Raw genomic sequence first — 27,137 nt, forward strand, 5'->3', positions numbered from 1 at the left:
TCCTCTCAGGGGACAGAGCAAGGGAGTATAAAACATATATAGACGTATGAATATTTTATTTGTAAATTCTTTTTGTATCTAGCTCTTATTTGCCTTTTTCTCTTGAAATTCATGTTAATATCTCAAATTCCAACCTTATCTTCAGAATCTACTTGGGCTCTAACATCTGAGGCAGGGCTGCTCCATGCATAGATGCCCTCTTACCCTGCTCTCCACCCCTCTCGGTGTTGTACTCCAAAATAGATGTTTATCTTAGTTGGCCCCAAATATGGCTCAAGAACTGGATTAGTTAGGAAGGGAAAGAGAAAGAAGATGAGGGAGACTACTTTTTTGGGAGAGAGAGAGGTACGGGGGGGGGGGGGGAACACTCAATCACTGAACCACATCCCCAGCCCAATTTTGTATTGTATTTAGAGACAGGCTCTCACTGAGTTGCTTAGCACCTCGATAAATTGCTGAGGCTGGCTTTGAACTCTCAATCCTCCTGCCTCAGCCTCCTGAGCGACTGGGATTATAGGCATGCGCCACTGTGCCCAGCAGAGGGAGACCCAACTTTTATCATCTATTTCTACTTCCCTTCCTTTCTTTTTTTGAAAATCTAAATAATCCATTAATCAATTACTGCAGACCCGGAATTTCAATAGCAGTCTCTTTTTGACTCCTAAAAGTTTTGTCTTCTTTCATTAAGCTATTCCTTCACCTTTTTCTTACAGCCTTGATTCTTAAGGTACTTTTGACATAATTCTGTGAATATGTAAGGATGTGAAGAATTGGACCTTGTTACAAAGAGCATTCAGGAAACATAATTCTGAATGTAAGCTCCACATTGCACACATTTTTTTTTCTCTCTCTGTGGATTGTATTTGAATCTGTGTTTGTGCTGGAGAGAGAAGAAATTTTTTAAAGTTTGGATAACTAATTTATAAAGGCTTCTCTTGTTGTGAAGGGGGTCTTTGTTTTTTCAGTTTCAGGAAATTTCTCCTTTTTTGCCTGGAATAGGTTATAGATTAAGCAGCCTCTCCCTGTGTGGTAGAAGGGCCACTGGTTGTCAGCTTCTGCACTAGTCTGCAAGAAATTCAGGGACATGACTTGTAGGCTCTGTGAGAGCTGGGTATATCTCTTGTGGTTACCTTTGTGTGCCTAGCCCCAGCACTATGCTCTATCACCCAAGAGGCCCTGATGTCAGTTAACATTAGTTTGCCAGCCCTGGTTTGTTCTTGGGTCTGATAGCAAAGTCCATGATCTTTTCACTACACCTTGCCAAGTTTAAGACAGGATGGGCTCTGTCCCCTTAAACTAGTATATGGTGATTTCTAAGTCTGAGAGATTATTATCTAACATATCTTTTTTATTCATGTTGGAGTCTGTTATTTGTGGCCTAAACTCAGTGCTCAGTGATTTTGTAGATATTTCAACTATTATATTATTTGTTCTCTCATTTTTTTCAAGTACCCACTAATAGATGAGAGGTAACTTCATAATTTAATATCTGTGTTACATAAGTTGTTTAATATCTTAGGGTCACTTTTCTTACTTTCACACAGGGGATTTTAATTACTTCTTTACTGATTTTCTGTGAGGTACAGCATATGTAAATATACTCCCACAAGTGGCAGATCGGGTGCTCAGTATGGGTATCATTTGTTCCCTTGCACTTGAAGAAGTTCACAAAAGGATGTTAAGACAGCTGAAATGCACTATCCCAACCACTATTCATTGTTGGGTATTTCATAAAAACCGGTGCTGGTGGGGCACGGTGGCGCACACCTGTAATCCCAGCAGCTCTGGAGGTTGAGGCAGGAGGATTGTGAGTTCAAAGCCAGCTTCAGTAATTTAGCGAGGTGCTAAGCAACTTAGTGAGACCCTGTTTCTAGTAAAATACAAAATAGGGCTAGGGATGTGGTAGTGCTCCTGAGTTTAATCCCTGGTATCCCAAACCAAAAATTAACAACAACAACAACAGCAACAACAACATAAATGGTGCTACCCTTGATTCAGTAGCTGCATAATTATTAAATTATTAAATTTGTTAACAAAATTGGGTTCTGTGCAACACTGTTCATGATTTGAATTTTTGGTAGATAGGTAGTTTTCAATGGCCTCTTCTGCAGTCAGTGGTGGTTAACAGTTTATTCAGAGTAATTCTTTTTGCCACTAGATGGTGCTTGTCCCTGTATTTTCGAGGCTTTTCTATACAAAGTTGCATTATTTGGGGAAAAGCAGTAGGATTGTATATTGGTATTGATATTCATACATACCCGGTGGATGAGATATTTTAAGGTTAAATTGTAGGGTAAGAGGAGCATTTAGATGAGAATTTTAGAGTTCTTTTAGATCATTGTGTTTACTTAATGTCCTTAAGTTTAAACATAAGGTATTTACTTTAAAAAAATGAGAAAAATTAATGAAATTATTGTATTCTTTTTTTTGAGAGGTACATAAAGTTGGGCCTAGATTAACTCATGAGTTTGTTAGAACTATTAAAATAATAAAGCAACTTGTAAGCCCACGTAATGTCTTGTTGATTTTTCAATGTAATCAGAAAACCTTAGGAAACAATTCACACTCAGACATTCTAATAATGGATAATCAGCATCATATATAATTCAGTGCCTCTCATTTTGAACTATATAATGACTGTGAAAAAATGTGCAGCATTTTCTGTACCTGATGAAATCCTGTAAACACCAAGCTGCCTAACGTGGTAATACATAGATAAAAGATGGTCTCTCCCGTTCATGAATTTAGGGATGATTAACTGTGTTTAACTGAGGTTAGTTGCTATGGTAGGGATTGTGTAGAATGAGATGAAAGGATCTTCAGAATTTGTTGCACAGGATTATTTTAGATGAGCTGCAGGAGAAACCTGTTAAGAGATTTTCTACTCATTGTGTTTTCTATGAAGAGCTGACATGACCAGTTTGTGAACCAATACTTTGGTGAAATACAATTTTAATTTTTAGAATTTATCAAATAGCACTCAGAACAGTTCTGGGCACTGAATTATATATGATGCTGATTATTCACTATTAGAATGTCTGAGTGTGAATTGTCTGCTAAGGTTTTCTGATTACATTGAAAAATCGACAAGACATTATGTGGGCCTACAAGTTGCTTTATTATTTTAATAGTTCTAACAAACTCATGAGTTAATCTAGGCCCAACTTTATGTACCTCTCAAAAAAAGGAATACAATAATTTCATTAATATTTCTCATTTTTTAAAAGTAAATATCTTATGTTTAAACTTAAGAGCTGTTATAGTAGAAAATGGGATGACTCTACCTATTCATTCTAATTTAAATGGAAAATGAGGATAGGGGACAAGAGTTAGTGACCTATTGAGAGTTGGTCCTAGCAAAGCAGAGTCAGTCAATTGAGAGCTGGTGGTTAGATAGGGTGAGGAGTTGGTTTTTAAGCAACAGGAACTGACTCTGACTAAGAAAAAGTGAAAAAATTTTGAATCTAATGAAAAACTGAAGAATTAGATTTCAGAAAGGACAACTGTAGAATGTCTTCAGGGATCTAGGTAGCAGGAAATGATGAATAGTCTTCTTGGAATAAAATAGTTTTCATAGTGAATGAATTCAAGCTACTTAATTTTTTCTTTTCTTTTCTTTTTCTTTTTAACCCTGCTAAAGAGACTGTGAGAGCATGAGCATCCATGTCCTAATCCTTATAAGTATCAGATGAGATGGGGAAAGCTAGTGTTGGTGGGGAAGCAGGCTTTGGGGGAAGACTGGATTTACATGTGTTAAGTTGGAGATATTCAGACATTCAAACTGAGATAGCAAGTGGGTATGAGTTGGAGATAGAGAGAACAAATTTTGGATACATGAGTTTATAGGAGTATTTAATGTCATAGGAGTAGATGTGCTTATGGAAGGAGAAAGTATACATAAGAAGGTTTCATTGCCTTTTGGGGCTTTCCAACCCAAAAAAGTTGGGAAAAAGAGAAAGCACCTGCAGAGGAAGTTGAGAGGGGTAATTAAGTTTCTTAGTCGGACCTTTTAGTGAGAACCACACATATAAATATGTTATCTTCTGATCTCCAGCCAGACTCCTCAGCCAGACTCCTTTCAAGTCCTTACTTTTTTAGCAGGACACTAGCCAGAGCCCAGGAATTTATATAAAGTCTGATCCTGTGCCTTATTTTCTTGCAGACAAAGGGAGAAAATCTATTACTTGAAAAATCTCCCTTCCTCACTGTTTTTAGTCCAAAGAAGGGGTTTAAACTATGAATGAGTGTTTGTTAGATTTAGAGACCTCTAAATGGGGATGGTATTTTCCATCTTTTGCCAGCTAACAGATTCCCCATGAAGCGAGATGTAGTGGAGGTACAGGAGTCCATCTGCAGGAGTAGGCTCCCGGGGAGTGTGCCTCCTGGCAAGCAGCCTCCTTGGCCTTTAGGCCTGTTGTGGCATCTGTCCTAGCTATTCAAAGCTGTCGCAAGAAAACTCCTTTTTCAATAATGTTCTGTGCTTAGTCCCATATTCTTGTTCTGGCAAGTGGCCTCTGGTTTGGTTCCGACTCTGTACCACTCACTAAAATTCATCATATCAAATTCCTGTAAGATTGCTCTTGGCACTCAGTTTGAGAAAGGGGGTGGGGGAAAAGATAAATAGATAGATATGGGGAGGGGAAAAGGAGGAGAGGAAAATGGAGGTTTGGGGAAGAGAGAAAGAGAGAGAGGCCCACAGGCACAGACATTACTGACCTTACTACTTGCTCAGACAGAACCTGTCACTAGAGTCTCTTCTCATTCACTTCTGGAATGGATCTTTCTCAACTACCTGGAATCATGCACTGTAACTACACTATTTCTTATTTTCTGAAAATTACCTAGCCATTCCTAATACTATGAACAATTTTTCTCTGTTTTAGAGATGGGTTTCTGTTACTGTTCTACAGGGACAGTCCTTTGGTGAGTAGTTCTGTCTTTGTAATGAGTCCTGTGCTGATGGTATATCTTATCCTTAACACACAGGCTCAGTATAATTCAAGTGCCATTTTCAACCTCCAAGGCCTCTGTAGCAGTCAGGTTGCTCTTCATATGTATGTCACAACATATTCTGTACCTTAGCTGTGCACTGAGATTTTTAATAACTCTAGATATTCCAATCAGAAGAAGGTTACATCTGGTCCCAATTGGTGGCTTCCACCAGCTGTTCCGTGAATCAGCCTAGAGGCCTACCCTGATGAAGCTTGTGAACACAGACCCCTCTTCCAGAATTTAGGTTTTACTATGTTTTCCTGAGTCATTTAACATATTATGAGCTGTAGGTTTTAGAGTTAAATTTATTTTAATTTTCACTATAAAGCAAATTGATCTTTGTGGACAATGTATTCTAATATTATTATGAGCACTAGAGGGCACTCTGTAAAAGATGAAGCAGTTTTTCATTTCTTGATTTTTGAAATATCTGTTATAGCTATTGAAATAATTGAGGCGAGTCATTAAAAATCATTATATTGTAATCAAGTATGCAAGGAATAAATCATTATATCTAAAAGATACATAACATACTTCTCATCCTTGACGAAGGACAAGAATGAGCATCATTCCTTGAATTGACTACTTTGCCTCAGGATGTACTTCCAAAATGCTCATGTTAAAAATGACAGTCTTGGAGATAAATAGTATGAAACCATTATTTATTTATTCAATGAATACTCACTGATGATTTACTCTATTGTAGGCTTCCTAAGGGACACAAAAATGGTGGATACAAACCTTCAATAAATTATAATCAAGTTTGATATTATCAAATAGAAACATGGTATACAAGCCACACACAAAATTTTAACTTTTTAGAAGATACATTAACAAAGTAAAAAGACCACGTGAAATTGATTTTGGCAATATAGTTTATATAACCCAATATAGCAAAAATACCATTATTTCAAAGTGTACCAAATATAAAGAAAAATTATTGCAAGTTGAATATCTTTTATCAGAAATGCTTGGGACTAAAAGTATTTTGGATTTAGGATTTAAAAAAAGATTTTAGAATATTTACATATATGGAATGAAATATCTTGATATTTTGGTATTGGGACCCAAGTCTAAACATAAAATTGATATATGTTTCTTATATACCTTAATGTCCATAGCCTGAAGGCAATTTCATATAATATTTTTAGTGTGCCTACATTTTGGCTGTGACCAGTCGTGTGAGATCAGATATGGAATTTTCCACTTTGTGGGCTTGTGCCAGCACTCAGAATCCTTCAATATTTTGAGTATTTTGATTTTTACATTTTTGGATTAGAGACACTCAACCCATCCTGGTTATTTATGAGATTTACACTTTTTTTTTGTACTAAAACTTTGAAATCCAACATGTACTTTATACTTATAATATGTCTTCTCTTGGATTTGTCAGATTTCAGCTGCTCAGTAATCACACCTAGCTGTGGCTTCCCTTTTGAACAGCACAGCTCTGGGGCCCAATCTTCTGGACAGGCTGCATTCTAGAAATTTAGCAATAGCCTCACTCTCCTCATTGAGGCTTTGTGTGTGTGTGTGTGTGTGTGTGTGTGTGTGTGTGTGTGTGTGTGTATGTTTGGTTCTGGGGTTGGAACCCAGGGCCTTGTGCATGTGAGGCAGACACTCTACCAACTGAGCTATATCCCTAGCCCCATGAGGCATCTTTTATATTACCAAAAAATTTACCCATTGAAGTGTACAATTCTCTCACCTACCTTTTAAGAAAACAGCATCTACTCTTATTCCCAAGATGTAGCATCTTCTCTTGCTTCTCCAAGGTTCTTTTTGTAAAATTTCCTTTTCTGCTTTTATAGTCTCTATATTGTCCACATTTATTTTTAAAGAAAAAAACATTTTGTTTGCCCCCACCCCCACACTATCTCTTCTGCTTGGAAATATCGTCATGTGTCTAGTTTTCCTTGATGAGTAGAAAACTGTATGTGGGTCCTTAGGGGTGAGGAGATGGGTTAGCATTTAACCTTTGATTTCTCTATTGAATGAGCAAATAAGTGAAAATGATTAAATTCTCTTCCAACTTCTTCTTCATTCATCTTAAGCCAGTTTCTTTCTAGATTGGATGAACTTTACCCTTCTACTTTTGTTCAACATGTTAGTTCTGAGTGTACCCAAGAGTCCCCTTCCTCTAGAGCTTAGTAGTCTGGTTTGGTTTTATTCTGTTTTGTGTACACATGGGGAAACTACCTTTTAAAAAAGGTTATAATGACTTAGGTTGCTATAATTCCATTTAAAAAAAGAAAAGAAAAGAAAAGAAAGAAAGGAAGGTAGAAAATGGGTGAACTTTTTTTTCCCCCTCTGTGTTATATAAATAGCAGCATGCAAGCACAGATCTATTCTGCACTCTTCCCTAGAAATCATCAAGGCTCACACCCGTACTCCTTTCCAGGCTTCTAATCAAAACTTACCTTCTCAGTTAAGCCTTCCTTGACCTTTATAATTATAAGTTCCCTCCCATACTCATCTGTATACCCTGGTATTCCCTATTCTCTTTCCTTGCTTTGGTTTTTCTTTAGTACACTTATCACCTGAAATTCTATATACTTTACATCTGTCTCTTTCCCTTCAAAATGAGAGCAGATTTTTTAGATGTTTAATTGAATATAACACTAATACAGAAAAGAATTCGTAAGTTTGCAGCTTGATGAATTTTCACAAAATGACATACCCAAGTCATTGTGTCCCAGATTAATAAATTGAGCATAGCAGCATGCCAGAGGTTTTCCTCATACTTTTCCCTGTTCACTAACACTGACCCAAGCCTTTTTTCAAAGGCTACTCTCTGGTTTTCTATATCATGCATTAGTTTTGCATTTTATATAAATGGAATAAGTGTACAATGTATTTTTCTCCAGTTTTCCTTACTTCAACATTATATTAAGTTTCATCTGTGAAGTTGTATCAATAGTTTGTTCATTTTCATTGATGTTGTATCAATAGTTTGTTCATTCCAGTACTTCATTGTATGATCACAATTTATTTATTCATCCTATTGTTGATGAATATGGGCAGTTTCCAATTGGACTTTTAGCTACTATAATTATCTTTTGTTTTGAAAAAAGCCTGTAAGGATCTTAGGCTATTATTTTTTATTCCCTTATAAATGCTTCCTTTGAGGCAATAAACAGGGCTGTCTACCTGCTTAGATTTGGGGAAGCAGCAATGTTATCCAGCCATATTTTTTTTAGTTGTAGTTGGACTCAGTATCTTTATTTTATTTATTTACTTATTTTTATGTAGTGCTGAGGATCAAACCCAGAACCTTGCACATGCTAGGCAAGCACTCCACAACCCCAGTCCTCCAGCCACATTAGTATCCTCCACTAACTGAGCTCCATGGGAACACCTAATCATCTTTGAAGCAGCAGTGACTCTTGGGTGGGGGTACATGGGGGAGTTAGCCTGGTTTTTATAATAGAATCTACTAGATGTATCTGAGAGGATATATTTACCTTCAAACAAGCAGAAACCAATGGACACAATATTTTTAGATTAAAAAAAGCCTTTGGTGATATTTGTATGCTTAAGACTTAAAAATGAATTCAGTATGGCATTAGATGGAGTATTTTGACATGGAGATCTATCTAGGTACCACAATGGAAAAAAGAAGTAAGTATGCAGTTGTGGAACAGGAAGATTTAGCAGCGGTTTCTGTTGGAAAACTGATGCTGGCAATATATGTTATATTTTTTAGTCCTTTTAAATAAACGACTGGATGATGTACCAGTCATCTTCTGTTTCCTCTTTCAGATTCATATCTCACCCTTTTCCAGCTCTGTGTCCTGCCCTGGAAAGTGCCAGTACTGACTCCTGCAGTCATCCATCTTGCCTCTCACTTCTGGTGGCATATAGTCAACGGGAAGGAGCTGGTAGGAGGTGGGAGGGTGTAGGGGAGTGAGTCATCTGGCAGGGACTCTCCACCAAACCTTTTTCACACTTGCTGTGTAAGTAGCTCCTTTACTAAAATTCTCCTCAAAGTATTCTAATTTTTGTGTGGGATCTGCTTTCTGCTAGGACCCTAAAAATACACATGACAGAATCTGGAGGGTAGTTGAAAGAGAGGAAAGATCCACTCTTCCAGGAGATCTGGATACTAGTCCTGGCTCTGTCCTAACTTGTGAGACAACGTAGTCTCTTCATGTCTAAATTTACTGTGACAAGTTAGCAACAGCAATATTAACCCTCTCTAACTTGGGGTGGATTTGTGATTACATATATATATGACTTTGTCCTAAGTCTTTTTAAAAAATAGCCTACCATGAATGAATGGCATTATTATGATGATGTTTTTCACCAGTGTAAACTGCCAAGTGAGATTAATGAACCCTTCCTAGAGGTGGCATGAATGGGCAGGAAGGTAACATCTAAGCCTTAAGTGGTAAGGGCTGGCACTTGATTGGGAGTCCCAGGACATAGCACTTGAGTGAGAGGAAAGTGTTTTATAGAAGGTCACGAGTGGCATGGCACCATGTCATGTCCTGATTTTCCTTGGATTGACTATGCTACTTCTTCATCACTCCTGGTATTTAGCTCCTGGCATGGGTGATGACTATGAAGAGTAGCAAACTCAAATGCTTGTGGTAGGAGGTCGGTAGGTGAGTGAAATGCAGGAATGTATTAATTCGAATCAGTTGCTGCAGTGGGGGAATGTAGATTGTCTCTGCCTGCAGCATCCCGGATAGCCCCAGATGGCCCTGGGGAGTGTCCCGGACTCAAACTGCTTCCAGGCACAGGTTTGGATTTGCGCTCTCGAAGTGGCATCCTGGTCCCCGGGTGGGGGGCAGGGAAGAGCCGGCTGCCTCCTCTTAGAAAGTCCTTACTGCGCCATGACTGGCTCGCGCATGTGGCAGCCGCCATTTCATGCACCCTTCGGTAAGGAAATATTCAGTAATAGCCTTTTGCTGCAACTTTTTTCCTGATAATCCTTCTTCTTTTGAATTTTCTTTTTCTTTCTGACTAGAGTTCCTGGGCTTTTATCAACACATGCCCTAATTGCTCTTGGTTCCACTGGGGTGCCTTCTTCCCTTAGTAATTTACTTCTCACCCCTTCCATATTTTCGTCACAAAGACAATACAACATTTCAAGACAAAACAAGACACAAACATACTGTATCAATTTTCTCAAAATGGCCATATTTCCTCTCGCCCTATCTAGGCACGAGCAGATTTGCTCCCATCCTATCTATGGACGGGCAGCTTTTTTTCGTCACTTACCCCCGAGTGTCCCGGGGCTCCCAGTATGGGCCACCATCTGCCGCAGTCCGGCTGCAGCAAAATAACTGGGGGGTGATGAACAACTTGTGTACATTGACACAGCAGGAGTGGGAGCCGTTTATTGTAGAACAGGAGGGGTATATATGCATTCCACTTACAGCTTATCTTAATTAACATAAACTAGCAGTCAACCAATAAGGAATCTCCACACTCAATGGCTCACTGGTGTTACTTCACAAACCACTCCCTCTGCAAAATGCCAGGCGCCATCTTGACTTGTTTACAGACTCTAACAGGCAGGTATGAAATCTTTATTATGTTCTCTCCTTCAGTTCATTAGTTATCATTTTCTGAATAAGCCCATTACTCTTTATTGATCTTAGAGTGTCACTTGATATGATTTAGATATTTCAGTGTTTTTTTCACAGTGCAAATGAATAACTCCCTTTGCCAAGGTATATGGATAAAATCCCTAAATGACATTTGGATAATATTTGTACTTTCTAGTACAAAATTGAATGGGTATCTATAACTGATTTTTCCTTCCAATTTGTGTCCTATAAAACATTAGTTCTGGAGATGTTCCACAAGCAAGGGGTTCTAATATCCATTAATTTGAATAAATACCACTTACCCTATGGCCCTCTTGGAGAGTCACAAGGCAAATTTGCCTGCAAAAGTTAAGTCCTGCAGGGAGGCAAGTTAACCTTGTTTAATCCAGAAGTATATTCATTTACTCAGTCATTCATCTGTCATATATTTATTGAGCATTTACTATATGTCTCTTTAAGAAGTACCATTGACTTTTTATTTGATGGAAGAACTGTGCTGTTCTTCCAGGATATACTGTCCTCATGGAACTGATGTTCTGATAGGAAAAACTGATAATGAAGAACTGAGTTAATAAATGAATTCCTCATAGATTGAGAGAAGTAGCAGGAAGAAACTAAACAGAGGGCAGTGAATAAGATAACCAGGGCATGTACTGAGCTTGAAGAGGCAGGGAAGGCCTCACTTAGGAGGTGACACTTAAGAAAAGAAACCTAAAGAAAGAGAAAGAGCAAGCTCTGTGCACTGTCAGGGGACAAATATTTTAGGCAGGAGGAAGAGCAAGGGTAAAAGTAACATTAGTAAAGTACTTTGTGCCCCTACCATGTGCTAAGCACTTTGCATGAGTATCTTTTTCATCATTTTATAGATGAGAATCTCAACTCATGATACCTTCTGCCTGAGGTTTCAGAGCTTGTCAGTTTGTGTGGGACAGGGATGGAACTCAGGCATACTTGTGATGTACCTCCTTCCAAATTACTAGAGGTTGGAATCTCCACACCCTCCCTTTTAAAGTAGTAGGTTTGTTAATAAACTTTGGTGCTCTAGATTGGATAACTCTGGTTTACAAGAAATTACAAGAAAATCACTTCCTCCTCTTTAGAGCTTCAAATAGAAAAATACTTCTATAGCCTTATCAAAATCTTTTAAATGAGTTTATATACTCAGCATCTTATATACTTGGAGTCCAGATTTCTGGGCTTCTTCGTGGGCACATTTCCAAGATGTGTTATATGTGCTAACAGCAGACTGAAGTGAGGAAGTGTATACAGTGACAGATGAAGATGGGGCAGTCCTGAATTTGGAAGGAGCAAATAGTCACCTGTATCTCTGAGGCTTCGGAAAGCTACACAGAGGGGCTGGGATTGTGGCTCAGCAGTAGAGCGCTCGCCTAGCACAGGCCGGGTTCGATCCTCAGCACCACATAAAAATAAAGGCATTGTGTTGTGTCCATCTATACCTAAAAAATAAATATTAAAAAAAAGCTACACAAAGTCATGGGAAGGTCTTCCTATATTAAAAAACAAAGTTTGGCCCTCAGTAGGTGATATATAGTGAAGAAAGAGAGTTAAGGGTCATTACTCGTCTTACCTGCACCAATTAACATTATCTTATAGAACAGTTTATTTAGGAGCTATTGTGAGGGAATTGATCCATTATGTGGATACAGAACAACTTGTTCTAATATTAAATTTTCTGTTTCTAATGTTGCTTGTGTTTGGAGTTTTGTTCCAAAGCCAGTTGTTTAAAAAAAAAGTTTGGAAATAATTGTGGATTACCTAAGTACTCTCTATTATGGCCACTGAAGAATTCCGTCTTTGCCGTGGACCACTCTCAAATGAGGAGGCAGGTCATATGCTCAGGAAGCCTTAGGGCAGTGCTGTCCAAGAGAACTTTTTGCATTAATGGAAATATTCTGTAACACAGTGTCTGTTTACTTTGTGACTGGTGTAAATGAAGAACTAAATTTGAATTTGAACTAAGTTCAATAACTGGTCAAAAAGCAGAATGACCTTTGGGACTTTTTCAAGAAGCTTGCTTCATAGTCCCTTTAGGTATTATTCCTGTATTCCATATCACCGTCATTTGCATTTGCAGTTAATTCTGTAATCTATAAAAATATTTGCATTATAAAGAGAGGCTGCTTCTGAGATTTGTGTGACTTAAGAAGTAGTGAAATATATATATGAAGGTTGGGAGGGCAGCCCAGAGGCCACTAGAAGCCACACAGAACCCTGCCTGTGGGCTTTGTGTTGACACAGTGACAGGTTTTGCTATGGGGCTTTAGTGCCTGTGGGCTAGGGAGGCTAATTGTAATTATATTCTTCTTAAAATATCTATAGTGCGTCTTTGAGAGGTACCATTGATTTTTTATTTTATTTTATTTTTGACAGTAAGAGTTTTATTAAAACTTAGAAATCTCAGAATTCAAAGTTTTCTGAAAAACTCCTATATTTGGTAGACATTCTTCAAAGCTCTGGACATGAGGGTTTTCTGCACTAAAGCCTGGGGTGTTGTGAATCTAGGACTTTATCCCAGCACCACGCAGGTAGTAGAACATTTCAAAGTTAACGTTGAAAGATGCTGAAGAAGCTATTGGTATTTGTTTAGAGCAGCCACAATGAACCTGGAACCTTGTCTAGTGGGCATACAAATCCACAGAACCACTGAAACACTGTCATGCTGCAGTTGAAGGAAACAAAGCAGGAGGTCTCATCATTTGAGCTGGAACCTCACCCCAGCTGCATTCACCTTCCTGTTAGAAGACGGATCAGTCAAACTGCTTTTGTACTATGTAGACCATGTACACATTTTCAAGTTTACAGGCATCGTCTTCAAAGAACACAGTAGAAAACTACCAATCCTAGGTGCAGTTGAGTAGTTTCCCTGCTGTTTTCTGGTGCACAGATATCTGCCTAGAAAGGAACTGGCCACTTGGTAAATGAGCTGGAAGGAGAGGCTTTATGTTCCTGTGAGTTATTAAAAGGACAGTCCTTAGGTGATAAATTTGCAGGGATCAGATAATGATACTTTCCAAAGAGATCCACATGGACTGTTAACAGACTTTACAAGCCTTCAAGATTGTCCCTGGGCCAAACTTGGAAGATAGTATACCTTTTGTAACTCATTTGACCAGAAACCATTTTTAATAGTCTTGTGTTACTTCCTTTTAAAGATATTTTTGTCGTAATTATGGCTGCTAGATTGTTATTGCATAAATTATTTCAGGAGGTATATTTAAAAAGGGAAAGATGACCATTTTGCTCCATTTTACTTATTTTTCCATCAATATCATAGTAACTGCAAGATGCTTATTTTGTTCTAAGAGGACATATTTAAATACAATTAGATATATCTATTATACCCAAGGACAAAACATAATAAAAGTAGTCAGAAACACTTGACTGAGTAATTTTAGCTGGAGATCAATTAAAATATATATTTTTTAAATGAACACAATGCCTTTATTTTATTTATTTATTTAGTTTTATTTTGGAATTTCAGAGTTCTGATTCAGTATTGTTTTAATGCAGTATTTGTTTATGTTTATAAGTTTCATTAATTAACCTAAGGTAATAGCATGGGAGGTTTTCAGTATAATCTATTTTAAATTAATCAAATATATAGAATCTGTTAGTTTTCTGAGGGTTATAGTAGTGGCTGTGTGTGTGTGTATGTGTGTTTTAAAGGCAGAATCCTATCACTGTGAACCATTGAATGAAAAAAATTGTGCAAATCTATAATGACATAAAATCTGTTCTGTTGTTTATAATAATCAGATGCATCTATTGAATTAGTTATTTTAGAATATGCCTTTTTTCCCCTTTGTGTGGGCTTCAAAAAGTTTCTGAGGAAGGAGTTTGAATGGGTTGTCTGTAGGCTGCAATTGTTGCTAATCTGACAACATTACATGGAGGGTGTATTTGCAGGGTGACGATAATCTGTTTAGATATCTCTCTTTCATTTTTAATTGCCTCTACAACTCTGAGGTCATGATCTCTCAAAATGATACTGCTGCTTTTGTCAGTTGTCTACTTTTCAAATTGAAGAGACTGACTTATGGTATCCTACTATCAATCCTATTTGGGTTCATTTTTTTTTCTTAAGTTTCTTTACATTCATATGAATACTGAGTAGTATAGGTAATATATTTTTGACAGAATAACTTGATCCTAATGTAAAATGTCTTGTGTATATTGAAACATTGTTAATTTATGGAGGAAAACCCCCAATACTTGAGAGTGATTTCCTAGGCAATGATAATCAGAGGTTTAGGGAGGAAGCTCAAGATGTTTTTGACCTTACTTTTGTATTAACTGATTGGCTCAGAATTTTAGTGTTTCATCATGGGCAAGACTCTGGAAGAAAGGATGAAATATTCAGCTTGTTTAAGCTCCTAAATATTTAGAGATATGTTGTCTATGTTGAAAACAATTAAATAGTGTGTAGACATATTTTTTTTTAAATCTTGAAAGGTAGGCATTTTTTGAATTTTTGAACTTTTGAATTTGCAGTCAGTGTCTGCAGATGGAGGCATTTCTTTTGGTAGTTCATTTCAGTACTATGGTATAAATGTATAGGCATAGATTCTAGTGATGAATGTCTGAAAATAGACTTTTTTAAAAAATATATTTATTTGACAGCAGAATGCATTACAATTCTTATTACATATATAGAGCAAGATTTTTCATACCTCTGGTTGTATACAAAGTATATTTACACCAATTCATGTCTTCATATATGTACTTTGGATAATAATGTTCATCACATTCCACCATCATTTATAACCCCATGTCCCCTCCCTTCTCCTCCTGCCCCTCTGCCCTATCTAGAGTTTGTCTATTCCTCCCATGCTCCCTTCTCCCTGAAAATAGACTTTTGATTATAGAAATAAAACATGTTTTTTTCTTTTTATGCTTATTTTTATATTTAACATTTAATGTACTTAAACTTTATATCTGATGTTTAAAAATATCTATAAACCCTTATTTTTAGCTTGCAATGCTTTAGAGATAAGTGGTATTAGTATAATTTAAAATTAGTATGCATTGGGCATAGTGGTGCGTGCTTGTAATCCCAGCAACTCCAGAATCTGAGGCAGAAAGCTTGCAAATTCAAGGTCAGCCTCAGCAACTTAGCAAGACCTTGTCTCAAAGTAAAAAATAATAACAGAAAGGGCTGACAATGTAGCTGAGTGGTTAAATGCCCCTGAGTTCAATCCCTGGTAACCCCCCCCCCCAAAAAAAAGTACATAAGCCAAAAATGTGTAAGTTGCAGAAATGATTAAAAGATAACTTACCTCTCCTGGAATATATTGGGTAGAATGAAACCTTTATAGCACTTTAATTTGTATTTATTTCTTTCTTTTTAAAAAATATTTATGTTTTACTTGTACATGGACACAATCCTTTATTTTATTTTTATGTGGTGCTGAGGATCAAACCCAGTGCCTCATGCATGCTAGGTGGGTCTCTACCACTGAGCTCCAACCCCAACCCTTTAATCTGTACTGCTATAAGGACGATTCAAGTGGAGTTAGGAGTGCTTTAGGTAGTGTGTGGGAAATTGTCATGTTTTATGTTTTCCTTTCCTCAGCTATTTTTGAAACATGGCTATATCTAAATATGTTGCTGCTATATAATGCCTGGAAGTTCACTGCCCTTTGTGTTTTGTTCATTATGATATCATCTCTCTTAATGTATGCTTTTAAAAGAAAAAATACACACATTCCTAGTGTCTTCCTTTTTTTGAGACAGGGTCTTACTAAGTTGCTGAGAATCTTGTTAAGTTACTGAGGCTGGCCTTGAACTTGCAATTCTCCTTTCTCAGCCTCCCAATCCCTGGGATTACAGTCTTGCATCACTGTGCCTGGCTCATCTTTTACATTCTTAAGGAAATGATGTTGGATATAATTTTACCGAAGTGGGATGTGTTTGTTAATACATTGTAATGCTGTTAAAATAATTTGAAACACTTCCATCTCATGTATCATCATTTACTTACAACTTATTATGAGAACAAGTTTTAGATGTTAGGAAGTAATATTACATGAACATAAAATCCAATATTATTTTAACACTGGATAAAGTAGTAAAATCTACAAGTCATTGATTGCCCCAGTTTCAACCAACTTCCCTTTCAGTTATCTCCTGTCTAAAGTGAGTAATAAATGACTTGTTTTCCTCTCTGTGTTCACATTGGTTGTTACTGTTAATATAAAAACATTTTCAGTTTTTATAAAGCTATGTGTCAAATTTTTTTATGAAATGTTAACGGACATTACTGAGAGGTCCCATGAGATTCAGTTCCTTCTTTGCACATTACGCTTCCTCCTAAGTGCTCATGGGCTATGGAAACAGTGACTAACATGGAGGACTGTTTTAAGATCCAGTGTGCTTCTGAATTCCCAGACATCAATACAAAAATAAATTATGCTCATGAAAAGTATGTAGGACGTGTCTCTGCTAAGTAGAAAGAGGGGGCAGGGATGTCCTGGGAAAAGAATCAGAATAGAATGAGAAGATGGAGTTACTTTTGAAAGAATGGTTCCCCTGAAGGAGATCCTCTGACTTTAATCAGGCATTTTAATATTCAAAAAGCTTATGTATTTTGTTTGTTTGACATAAATACATTGATTATACATAGAAATGTTTCATTATTATTATTATTACTATTATTATTATTACTATTATTTTTGTGGTGCTGAGGATTGAATCCAGGGCTTTGTGTATATGAGACAAACACTCTATCAACTGAGCTATATCCCTAGCCCAAGATGTTTTATTATTTAAGAAAGTCAATAATTGTAGCTTAATTAATAATAATAAGCAATACCAACTCCTGACATTTTTCCATTTACAGGGTACTTTTTTCATTATCTCTATGTAAACTTCAGGGCAGCCTCTTTCTTATGTCAGAAAGCCGAGGCACAAGAGTTGCCTAAACAAGGATCCAAAAAGGGATCTTGCTTTAATCCTAGTACTTTCCCCATCTCGCCTTTTTCATGGTCCATTTATAAGTAGAGCCAGTGTACCTTTTTAAAGAAGTATCCATGTTTTTGGAAATAATAAAGCTTTTGAAGGAGGACAGCTATTGTGAGTATGTCACCCTCTTACTTACATCTTTACTTTTAAAATTTCAGTCATTAACTTTTTCAAATCCTACTCATCATCCTTGTATTTTAAGGCACTGTTATCAGTGGGTAGCTGAATAACATAGTCATCTATTCTGAATGATTCCTGTGTTTTCTGATATTTAAGTTGCTTTCTACTCAAGCTTGTTCATTTATTCATTCAATAAGCATCACTAGGCATAAGAGTAAATATAAAATTTTAATTATTTATGCTATATAATGTTTTTATTCACAACTTAAATTTGCATAAACTTTGCATAACTGCCATTTAAAATTAACATTTTAACAAATTTAAGAACAAAAATATACCTAATCTTTGCTAAGCCTTTATCCTTTATAATTCTTTTAGCTAGTTATTCTGATTCTAAATATATAGTTTCTGGTTATAGTAGTCTTAATGTATTTTGAGACTAATTCGTTCTTTAGCTACTAGATTTCACAGTTTTTAGGCTTAAAATGATACTGCTTTTTTTCCTCTTTAAGGTGGGCAGAGTGCTTTTCATAGTGAGCTTGGTTGCTTTTGTAATAATGAAGAAATTAACATAAAGTCCAAAGTGAAAACCATCAGCAATTCTACTGTAAGAAATATTGACTGTATAGTTTACATTTTTAAAAAATCATTTATTTTTAAAATTTCTTTTTTATTTTGATTTTTATTGTTTCTTTTTAGTCATACATAACATTAGGATTTATTTTTTATTTTATTTTTTTGTGGTGCTGGGGGGTATTGAACCCAGGGCCTTGTGTATAGCGAGGCAAGCACTCTACCAACTGAGCTATATCTCCAGCCCCCTAGAATTTATTTTTACATAATTTTAAAAAGTATGAAATATAATTTACTTGAATTCAGTCCCTGGTATTTCCTCTTTCCCTTCCCTCCTCCCTCTCCCTGTTGTCTTTCCTCTACTCTTCTGATCTTCCTGTTATTTACTGTTAGATTTTTTTTTGGTTAGTGTCTTGTGGATTTACATGATAGACTCACTGTGGTACATTCATGTATGTATGTAGGAAAGTTAGGTCAGATTCATTCCTCTGTTCTTCCCTTATCCTATCCCTTCTCCTTTCCCTTTATTTCTTTTTATTTATTTCCCTTTATTCTTCTTCATCTAGTCCACTGGTCTTTTTTCTATTTTGATGGAATCTGCCTCCACCCCCACCCCCATGTTCCCCCCCCCCTCTTTATTTTGGTCTAGCTTCCACAGATCAGGAGGAAAAAAAAGAAATTGACCTTTGACTTTTTGGGATTGGCTTATTCCACTTGGCATGATAGTCTCCAGTTCCATACATTTACCAGAAAAATGTCATAATTTCATTCATTATAGCTGAGTAATATTCCATTGTGTATATACACCATATTTTCTTTATCCATTCCACAACTTAGCTATTGTGAATTTCACTGCTATAAATATTGATATTCATATATCACTACAGTATGCTGATTTTAGATCTTTTGGATATATATACCAAGCAGTGGGATAGCTGAATCATATGGTTCCATTCCTAGTTTTTTGAGAAATCTCCATACTGCTTTTCAGAGTGGTTACACTAATTTGCATTCCCACCAACAACTTATTGAGTTTATCTTTTCCTCACATCCTCACTAGCATTTATTGTTACTTGTGTTCTTATAATTATCATTCTGACTTGAGTGAGATGAAATGTCAGTGTAGTTTTGATTTGCATTTCCCTCATTGCTAGAGATGTTGAACATTTTTTTTCATATATTTGTTGGCCAGTTATATTTCTTCTTTTGAGAAGTGTCTGTTAATTATTTGTGCCTATTTATTAATTGGGCTGTTTGGGTTTTTTTTGGTGTCCAGTTTTGTAATTCTTTATTTGTTCTGGATATTAATGCCCTACCAGAGGAGCAGGTGACAAAGATTTTCTCCCAGTCTGTAGGCTTATGCTTTAAGCTCTTGTTTCTTTTGCTGTGTAGAAGCTTAATTGTGGTCAAATATACCTAAGATTTATCCTGTTAACCATTTTTTTTTTTCAGTGCTGCGATGGAGCCTGGAGCTTCATCTATGCTAGGTAAGCACTCTGCCACTAAGCTACATCCCTACCCCCTTTTTATTTTTTACTTTGAGACAGGGTTTCACTGAGTTGCCCAGGCAGGCCTTGAACTTGTGATCCTTCTGCCTCAGCTTCTTGAGTAGCTGATATTTTGGGTGTGTGCCACCAAACCTGGTCCTCTTAACCATTTGTAAGAGCACAGTTCATTAGTTTTAAGTATCTTCACATTGCTGTGCAGCCAATCTTCAGGACTCTTATTTTATAAAACCGAAGTTCTATGTCAACTAAACAACAATTTCTCATTTTTCTCTTTCCCCAGCCTCTGGCAACTGACATTCTATTTTTTGTGTCTATGAATTTGTCTATATTGGGTACCTCATATAAATGGGGTCATATCTTTGTGTGACTGACTTATCTCATAATGGTTTATCTCAAAACAGCCATAATGTCCTCGAGGTTCGTACATGTCATAACATATACAAAATTTCTCTCTATTTTTTTATTATCTGCTCTTTAAAAAACTCTATAATATAGTCATATTATTTCTATTTATAAATTATTTTTTCTACCCAATAATATGCTGCAGATGTCTTCACACATCAATAGTTATATACCTTTTTTATAAATATAAAATATTTCTACAAGTTGACCATCCCTTATCTGAAATGCTTGTGACCAAGTGTTTTAATTTTCAGATTTTGGAATATTGCATATTTATAATGGCATATCTTGGGGATGGAGAAATATAGACACAAAAATTGTTGATATTTCATATATACCTCATTCACATAGCTTGAAGATAAACTTATACAATATTTTTAGTACACCTGCATTTTGACTTTCATGAGTCCAGGTGTAAAATTTTCCATTCCAGAGTGTCATTTGTACTCTAAAAATGCTTTGAATTTTCAAGCATTGCAGATTTCAAATTTTTAGATTATGGATGCTCAACCTATACCAAATATAGCATCCCTGTTCTACAGATGGAGAAACTGAGGCTGAAAGGAGAATAATTTTCAATTGATATGGAACAGCGCCAGGGACAAAGTCCAGGACTGTTTGATTCTAGAATCAGACATATGCAATGTGGTTTATATAGGTCAAGAGTGTGATTATTGTGGAAAAATGAAGCAGTTTTGAAGACAAATTTTGTTGAAAGCGAAAGACTTGACTTTTTGTTTTTGTTGTAGGGAAGCTGCTGCCATTTGGCAGGCACAAATATCTGTTTCTAAAAACATTCACCAAGCATTATACTTTACCATTTTTTTTTAAAGAGAGAGTGTGTGTGTGAGAGAGAGAGAGAAAGAGAGAGAGAGAGAGAATTTTTATTATTTATTTTTTAGTTCTCGGCGGACACAACATCTTTGTTGGTATGTGGTGCTGAGGATCGAACCTGGGCCGCACCGCATGCCAGGCGAGCGCGCTACTGCTTGAGCCACATCCCCAGCCCTATACTTTACCATGTTAAGGCTGGGTTATTTCTAAGAAAATAGTAGTTGTCCTGGTCAGAAAGAGATTTTCAATGGCCTTTCAAAAGGTTAAAGATGGAAGAACAAAGAGGAAATTATCTGCCTCTTATCTGAAGTATAATGAGAAGTGAAAATGTCATCCACGTGAACTTTGGTAGAAATATGCTGAAACCCTCCAATGAGCTGGGTCTGATATCAAGATCAGTGTAGCTCATTACCAAATTGTTGTATTTTAGGACTATACCTCAGAAATAATCTAAACTTTATAATTTCATAAATGAGGTTCTGTCCTGAAACACCTACCAAGTAGTTAACTGTGCACTTAGGATGTAATCTTTAATTTCTTTCTATTTTTGTGGTGCTGGGGATTAAACCTAGGACTTTGTGCATATGAGGCAAGCATTCTACCAACTGAGCTATATCTCCAGCCCGATATTTAATTTCTTACTTCTCAAGTGAACAGAAACAGTTTTTTTTTTTTTCCATACCAAACTCACTATTGCTTGTGTTTCATACTGTAAATGTGAGATAGGGAAGGAACAAGTTAGTGTGGGCTGTCAGGACCAGGTGTTCTCACTGTATCACAAGAAATGAAAGGACTTGGAATGTAAGTTTTCTTGAGTTACCAGTCCTGGTCCATCAGTTAATGGAATCCATTAAGTTTGTTAGTCTAGTCAATGGCAGAGATCTAATTGAAGATTAGTACTCTTTCAGAGAAAGTTCAAATCAACTACAGTAACAATGATAGAACAGAGGTTTGCAAACTATATTCATGGGCTGCCCATTTTTGTATGGCTTGTAAGCTGGGAATGTTTTCTAAATAGTTTTAAATGGTTAGGAAAATTCAAAAGAAGAATAATATTTTGTGATATGTGAAAATGATAAGAAATTCAGTTTTGGAGACTATAAAGTTTTATTAGAACATTGCTATATTTATTCACATATATATTGCTTATGGCTACTTTTGGATTAAAATAGCAGAGTTGGATAGTTGTGATAGAAACTGGATGGCACCACAAAATATAAAATATTTACAGTTCGGCCCTTTGAAGAAAGAGTTTTCCAATTCCTGTAAAATAGCAAGAATAATTTACGTTTTGGAGTATCGTGAAAATCTGTGACCTTCTTTGCTTACCTAGAACTCTAGCTGGATGCTACCATGTTTCTTGAAGAATTTCTCCACTGTTTTTGTCTCTGGGACACCCACAGTAGTCCATTCATGATTATTTTTCATGACTTCCTTTGCTTATTTTCCAGTGGTTCTTTTTGCCAACCAGGCGAACAGATCAAAGAGCATACAGAAAGGTCTTTGGTTTGCCTCAAGAAGCTTTTATACAGAGGGATCTGTCTGGCTTGCATACCTCCCTGTTGGTTATAGAAACCTGGATTTGGACTCTGATATTCACACTAGAGTATTGATTCAAATGTATATGACTTTTACTGTCAGAGAATAGGCTGAGTAAACATATTTATTGTTGCATTCCTATTTGTAGGAAGAAAATATATTAATCTTTTATATTTTTATAAGACATTTTAGTAACTTTAGTCATGTTTCTCACAATTCCTAATTTTACATTAAGATAGTGTGTTGTTTTTTAATGGTTAACTTTAAATACTTAAAATAATGTCTTTTTATAATCATCTTTGATACAGTAAAAATATTAATGGTTGGAATATTTTACTTTACCTCTTATGAAAGTTGCTTCCCACTCCTTCCAGCTGTGGTTACTTTGTGTCAGTTCCCTTGAGGCCCATGAAGGAAGAGAGGCCTGCCCTGCTACTTTATAATAAAGGTTTGTGCTTTGTGGCCACTGACAGCCTTGGATTCTTCCACCATGTTTTAAAATCATAACAAATAGATGTTGTTCATCCAGAAGAGTTCTTGTCTGAAGATTTGGTGTTTGGTAAAGCAGATCTTTTATCAGGTTATACTTGTGCCTTTGCTTATTTTTTTTTTTTTTTTTTTTTTTTTTTAGAGAGTGAGAGAGGAGAGAGAGAGAGAGAGAGAGAGAGAGAGAGAGAGAGAGAGAGAGAGAATTTTTAATATTTATTTTTTAGTTCTCGGCGGACACAACATCTTTGTTGGTATGTGGTGCTGAGGATCGAACCCGGGCCGCACGCGTGCCAGGCGAGCGCGCTACCGCTTGAGCCACATCCCCAGCCCCAATGTGCCTTTGCTTATAACAGTGATTTTGTGCCCATTGGGGATGATTTTTTTTTTGTGTGTGAATCATTATTATATGTAATAGTGGGATTTGTTATTACATATTCATACATGCACACAATATTACAGTGTAAATTGGTGTGCTGAGGATGAGTCTGTGACTTGGTTCTTTGCATAGAGATCAGATAGCACTGGTCTGGGTCATAGCATTGAGGTGAGCAGTTGAATTACCTCCTCATATCATAGATCTGTTTTGTTATCTGGTTGGTGCTGGATGTTCAACTGTCTTAACTAAAATTTTTGAGTAATGGGCAGTAGAGCTCACTAATGGGAGGAGTTGGGTTAACTCTGTAGGAATTTTCTTCTTTCAGAAAATCCTTTTTACAGTGGTGTCTTCTCACAGGTTGGGATAGCCTCTGGTGCAGTAAGCAAGGTCAATGAAGAATGACAGAGTGTGGAAAGGAAATGCTGAGGCAGATCAAGCTGGAGTGGGTGGTAAGAAGCCTGGGAGAAAGGCAAGATGAGATGTCTTAGATAAAGTTTGTTCTAATTTCAGCGGTAAAGGGAAGTGGGGTAAGGCATACCCTTAAGGCATTTGGCTTAGCTCTAACGTGCTCATGAAAGTGAGAATCAAGACTGGAGAGGAAACCCCGTATTATTTCTTAAATGTGAAAAAAACAGGGTGAGCTTTTGTAAGTTAGCCCTGGGGTTTTTAAACCTTGAATAGCAAAGTGAGTTATTGTATGGACTGGGAATGTAAGTTATTATGGTAAATTTACAATTTTCAGAGCTAAGATGGAAGAGTGAGAGGGGAGTTGTTCTCCTCCTCTGGGTTGGGTCAAGAGCCATGGACCCAAGTGGCAGAACCTATTTCGGGTAGGAAAGCCATGCAGGGCAAATGGAGGAGAGCTGTATCTCTGCCCTGGAGCTGTCACTACAGAATGGTGGGCACTCCCTGTCTGGCTGTCTCAAGTCCTGCAAGGAGGGTCTCCATCCCAAACTTTATTACTGGCATCAACGCTGCATGGTCCTAAGAGCTGTGATCCACAAGGCCATGAACCCTCCAGCAGGCAAGGCCTCCAACAGCTATTTTTAGTTGTGTTTTATGAGTGTGTATTTTTCTACTCATTCTCATGCTTAGTTACCTGGGACCTGTCTAGAAAGGAACATTGTGTCTGTGAACAAGAAGAGATTTCCTGTGAACTTCAGCATTCAACATAAATGCCCTGGAGTAGCACAATACATCTAGTATTGTGATATCCCACCTGTGAGACGGACTGTTTCAAAAGCTCTGACAATATAGAAGGGACAGTACAGACTAGATAAGTAGGAATGGAGTTACTTGAGTTTTCTCATCCAGCTATAATGGGTTCGAAGTAGAACTCTAGCTCATTAGAATTAGATTGGATTTTAGGGATCATCCTGTTTAGCCTCCTCATCTCACCAGTGAAGGTACAGACACAGGACTTATCTCAGACCAAAGTGGTAATGAACAGCAGTGTTGGTTAGACCCCAGGTCTCTTGATTCAATAAGGGTACCTCTTCCTTGTTAGATCATGAAGATTGAAATTGTAGTAGGAATCTGGGTTGGGGTTCAGGGGGTGTAGTGTGCACTTATTATAACCTATGATGACTCAGTAAATTGTAGTTACAACAGTGGCCCCTGGTCCATAAGCCAGAACTGGTGACTCGGGAAGAACCTCTGACTAGATAAATTGTTATACAGTTTGGGAGGACTATGATGTAATTGGGAGGAGGCATCTAGGCACATTAGCAATTCACATTTGCTGAGGGTGACATGGAAATAGAAAAGATCCTTGAGGAGATGATCAGGGGGTTCTGGTTGAAGGCTCTTCTGAGCAAGCTTTGAAGTTTTAGTGAGATGAACCTGCCCAAAGTATTCATAGTGTCCAGGCTAGCAATATCTACCGTGACATTTGGAGAACTGAGTAGAAAAGGACTTGGTATTTGTTGGGTGTGCAGTGAGTAGTATAGATCCTTTTATAGTTATCACTTTTTGTCCCTGAGTATTTATTTCTGCTTATGTGGCTAATGCAACTCTCATTTTAAGCTATTATAGTGACTTTAAACATTGTTTCTTTTATTCTGACTTTCTAATTTTTCTATAGGTTAGAATTGAAAGTAGCATAAAGATAATTTTTATAGACTTGAATTGAAATATTCGGCAAGCCATAGGTCAGTTTTTACTGGGAAGATTGAACCTAGAGTTTTGAATGATTTTCCTTTTTTTGCTTCCATTTATTGATCATGTACTCCATTTATTGATCATCTAGAGGCAGTGCTGTACAGTGGTTAAGCACAAGGACTTTGAGCTAGGCTACTTGGGTTGAATCCTGGCTCTGTTAATTATAGTATGTGACTATAGGCAAGTTAAGTTACTGATTTTCTATTCCTTACTTTTCTCATCTATAAAATGGGAATATACTTTATGGGGCTATTGTAAATGTTACATAAGTTAATATATGAGTTAGAACAATTCCTGGTGCACACAAATTGTATCTACATATTATAGTTATTATTTTCCAGGCATTGATTGAGGCCCTTTGTCAACTTATGAGTATACTAAGGCTCAGAGAGATTTTAAAACTTGCTTAACACCATTCAGATAATAAATGTCTAAGGTGAGACTGGAATCTTCTCTGTCTGACTCAAAACCTGGCTTTTAACCATTCCATTGGATTTCTGAACTATGGTAAATCACTTCACTGTAAGTAGGTTGTATTGTAGGTTTTATATCTATCTACCCATCTGTCTTTCCTCTTTTTTTTTTTTTTTTCCGACTGGGGATTGAACCCAGGGCCTCATGCTTTCCAGGTAAACAGTCTACCACTGAGCCACATCCCCAGCCCCCATCTGTCTTTCCAACTCAGATTTTTTTCATTATTTTCTTGCTGTTAATTATATGAATTTCCTTAAACTATCTGTGACTTAAACAAGAATGAATGAATATGAAAGAATAAAATCACTAAAAATAATACTACTTGAATAATTAGATAAGGACTTTAAAAATCCATGCCAATAGTACTAAATTGTAAAAGCCATAAAATGTCATTTCATGTGACATCTGATAATGGCAATCAGTGCTTCCACATACTTGTAAGCTTTGTGGAAATTCAAATAGTTATTTGTAGGTATTTTAAGATTACTGTTTTAGAACAATCATGATGTTAATTTTTTTAACAATTTGCACACTTTAATTACCAGAAATAAACTTTATCAGCTCATGAAAAGCTTCCCGATTTATATACAAGGCAAGGTAAAGAGAAAAAATGAGATGGGCCTTTTTAGCAGCAGTGACAGGAGACATTGAGGAGAATTAACAGCTTTTGACTTCACAGAGTGGGTGTATGAGGGGCTCTGCTGTTGCAGTGAAGCAATGACTAGATGACTGACAAAATTATTGGAGGGAATCTGTTAATAATATTTAGCTCAGTATTTATAGATTTCTGTACAACATGCTTTTGATATCATATTGGATTCGAAGTCATATTTTTAAAGTACTGTCAACTTTATGATTACCCTTTGGAGAAACATATTTGGTGGAGGGAAAGCAAAAATAAAAGCAAAACAGAACAAAACAGTGTAAAAATGTGAATGTGTAACTGATGTGATTCTGCAATTTGTATTTGGGGTAAAAATGGGAGTTCATAACCTACTTGAGTCAAATGTATGAAAGATGATATGTCATGAGCTTTGTAATGTTTTGAACAACCAATAAAAAAAAATAAAAAGAACAAAATACCCCACTACTCCAACAGAATCATTCCAAACAGCCAGTTCCTTGTCTTCT

General features: G+C 36.7%; 1 protein-coding gene across 9 annotated transcripts in view; it reads left to right on the top strand.

Moving 5' to 3' along the window:
* St7 (suppression of tumorigenicity 7) overlaps positions 1 to 27,137 on the top strand; it is a 259,768-nt gene that overhangs the window by 21,756 nt on the left and 210,875 nt on the right. For 2 of the 9 annotated variants that reach the window (XM_026410557.2, XM_026410559.2), the window contains exon 2: positions 19,677 to 19,711. The exons of 5 other annotated variants lie outside the window; for them this stretch is intronic. In XM_026410557.2, the coding sequence (XP_026266342.1) occupies positions 19,684 to 19,711 (28 nt within the window). In that variant the 5' untranslated portion in view covers positions 19,677 to 19,683. Of the gene's footprint in view, positions 1 to 8,910; positions 8,949 to 19,676; positions 19,712 to 22,899; positions 22,956 to 27,137 lie in introns of those variants that run through there. 2 more of the 9 variants (XM_026410562.2, XM_026410556.2) reach the window with 2 other exon arrangements.

Source organism: Urocitellus parryii, chromosome 3, assembly GCF_045843805.1.
Source record: "Urocitellus parryii isolate mUroPar1 chromosome 3, mUroPar1.hap1, whole genome shotgun sequence".
NCBI classification, from domain to species: Eukaryota; Metazoa; Chordata; class Mammalia; order Rodentia; family Sciuridae; genus Urocitellus; species Urocitellus parryii.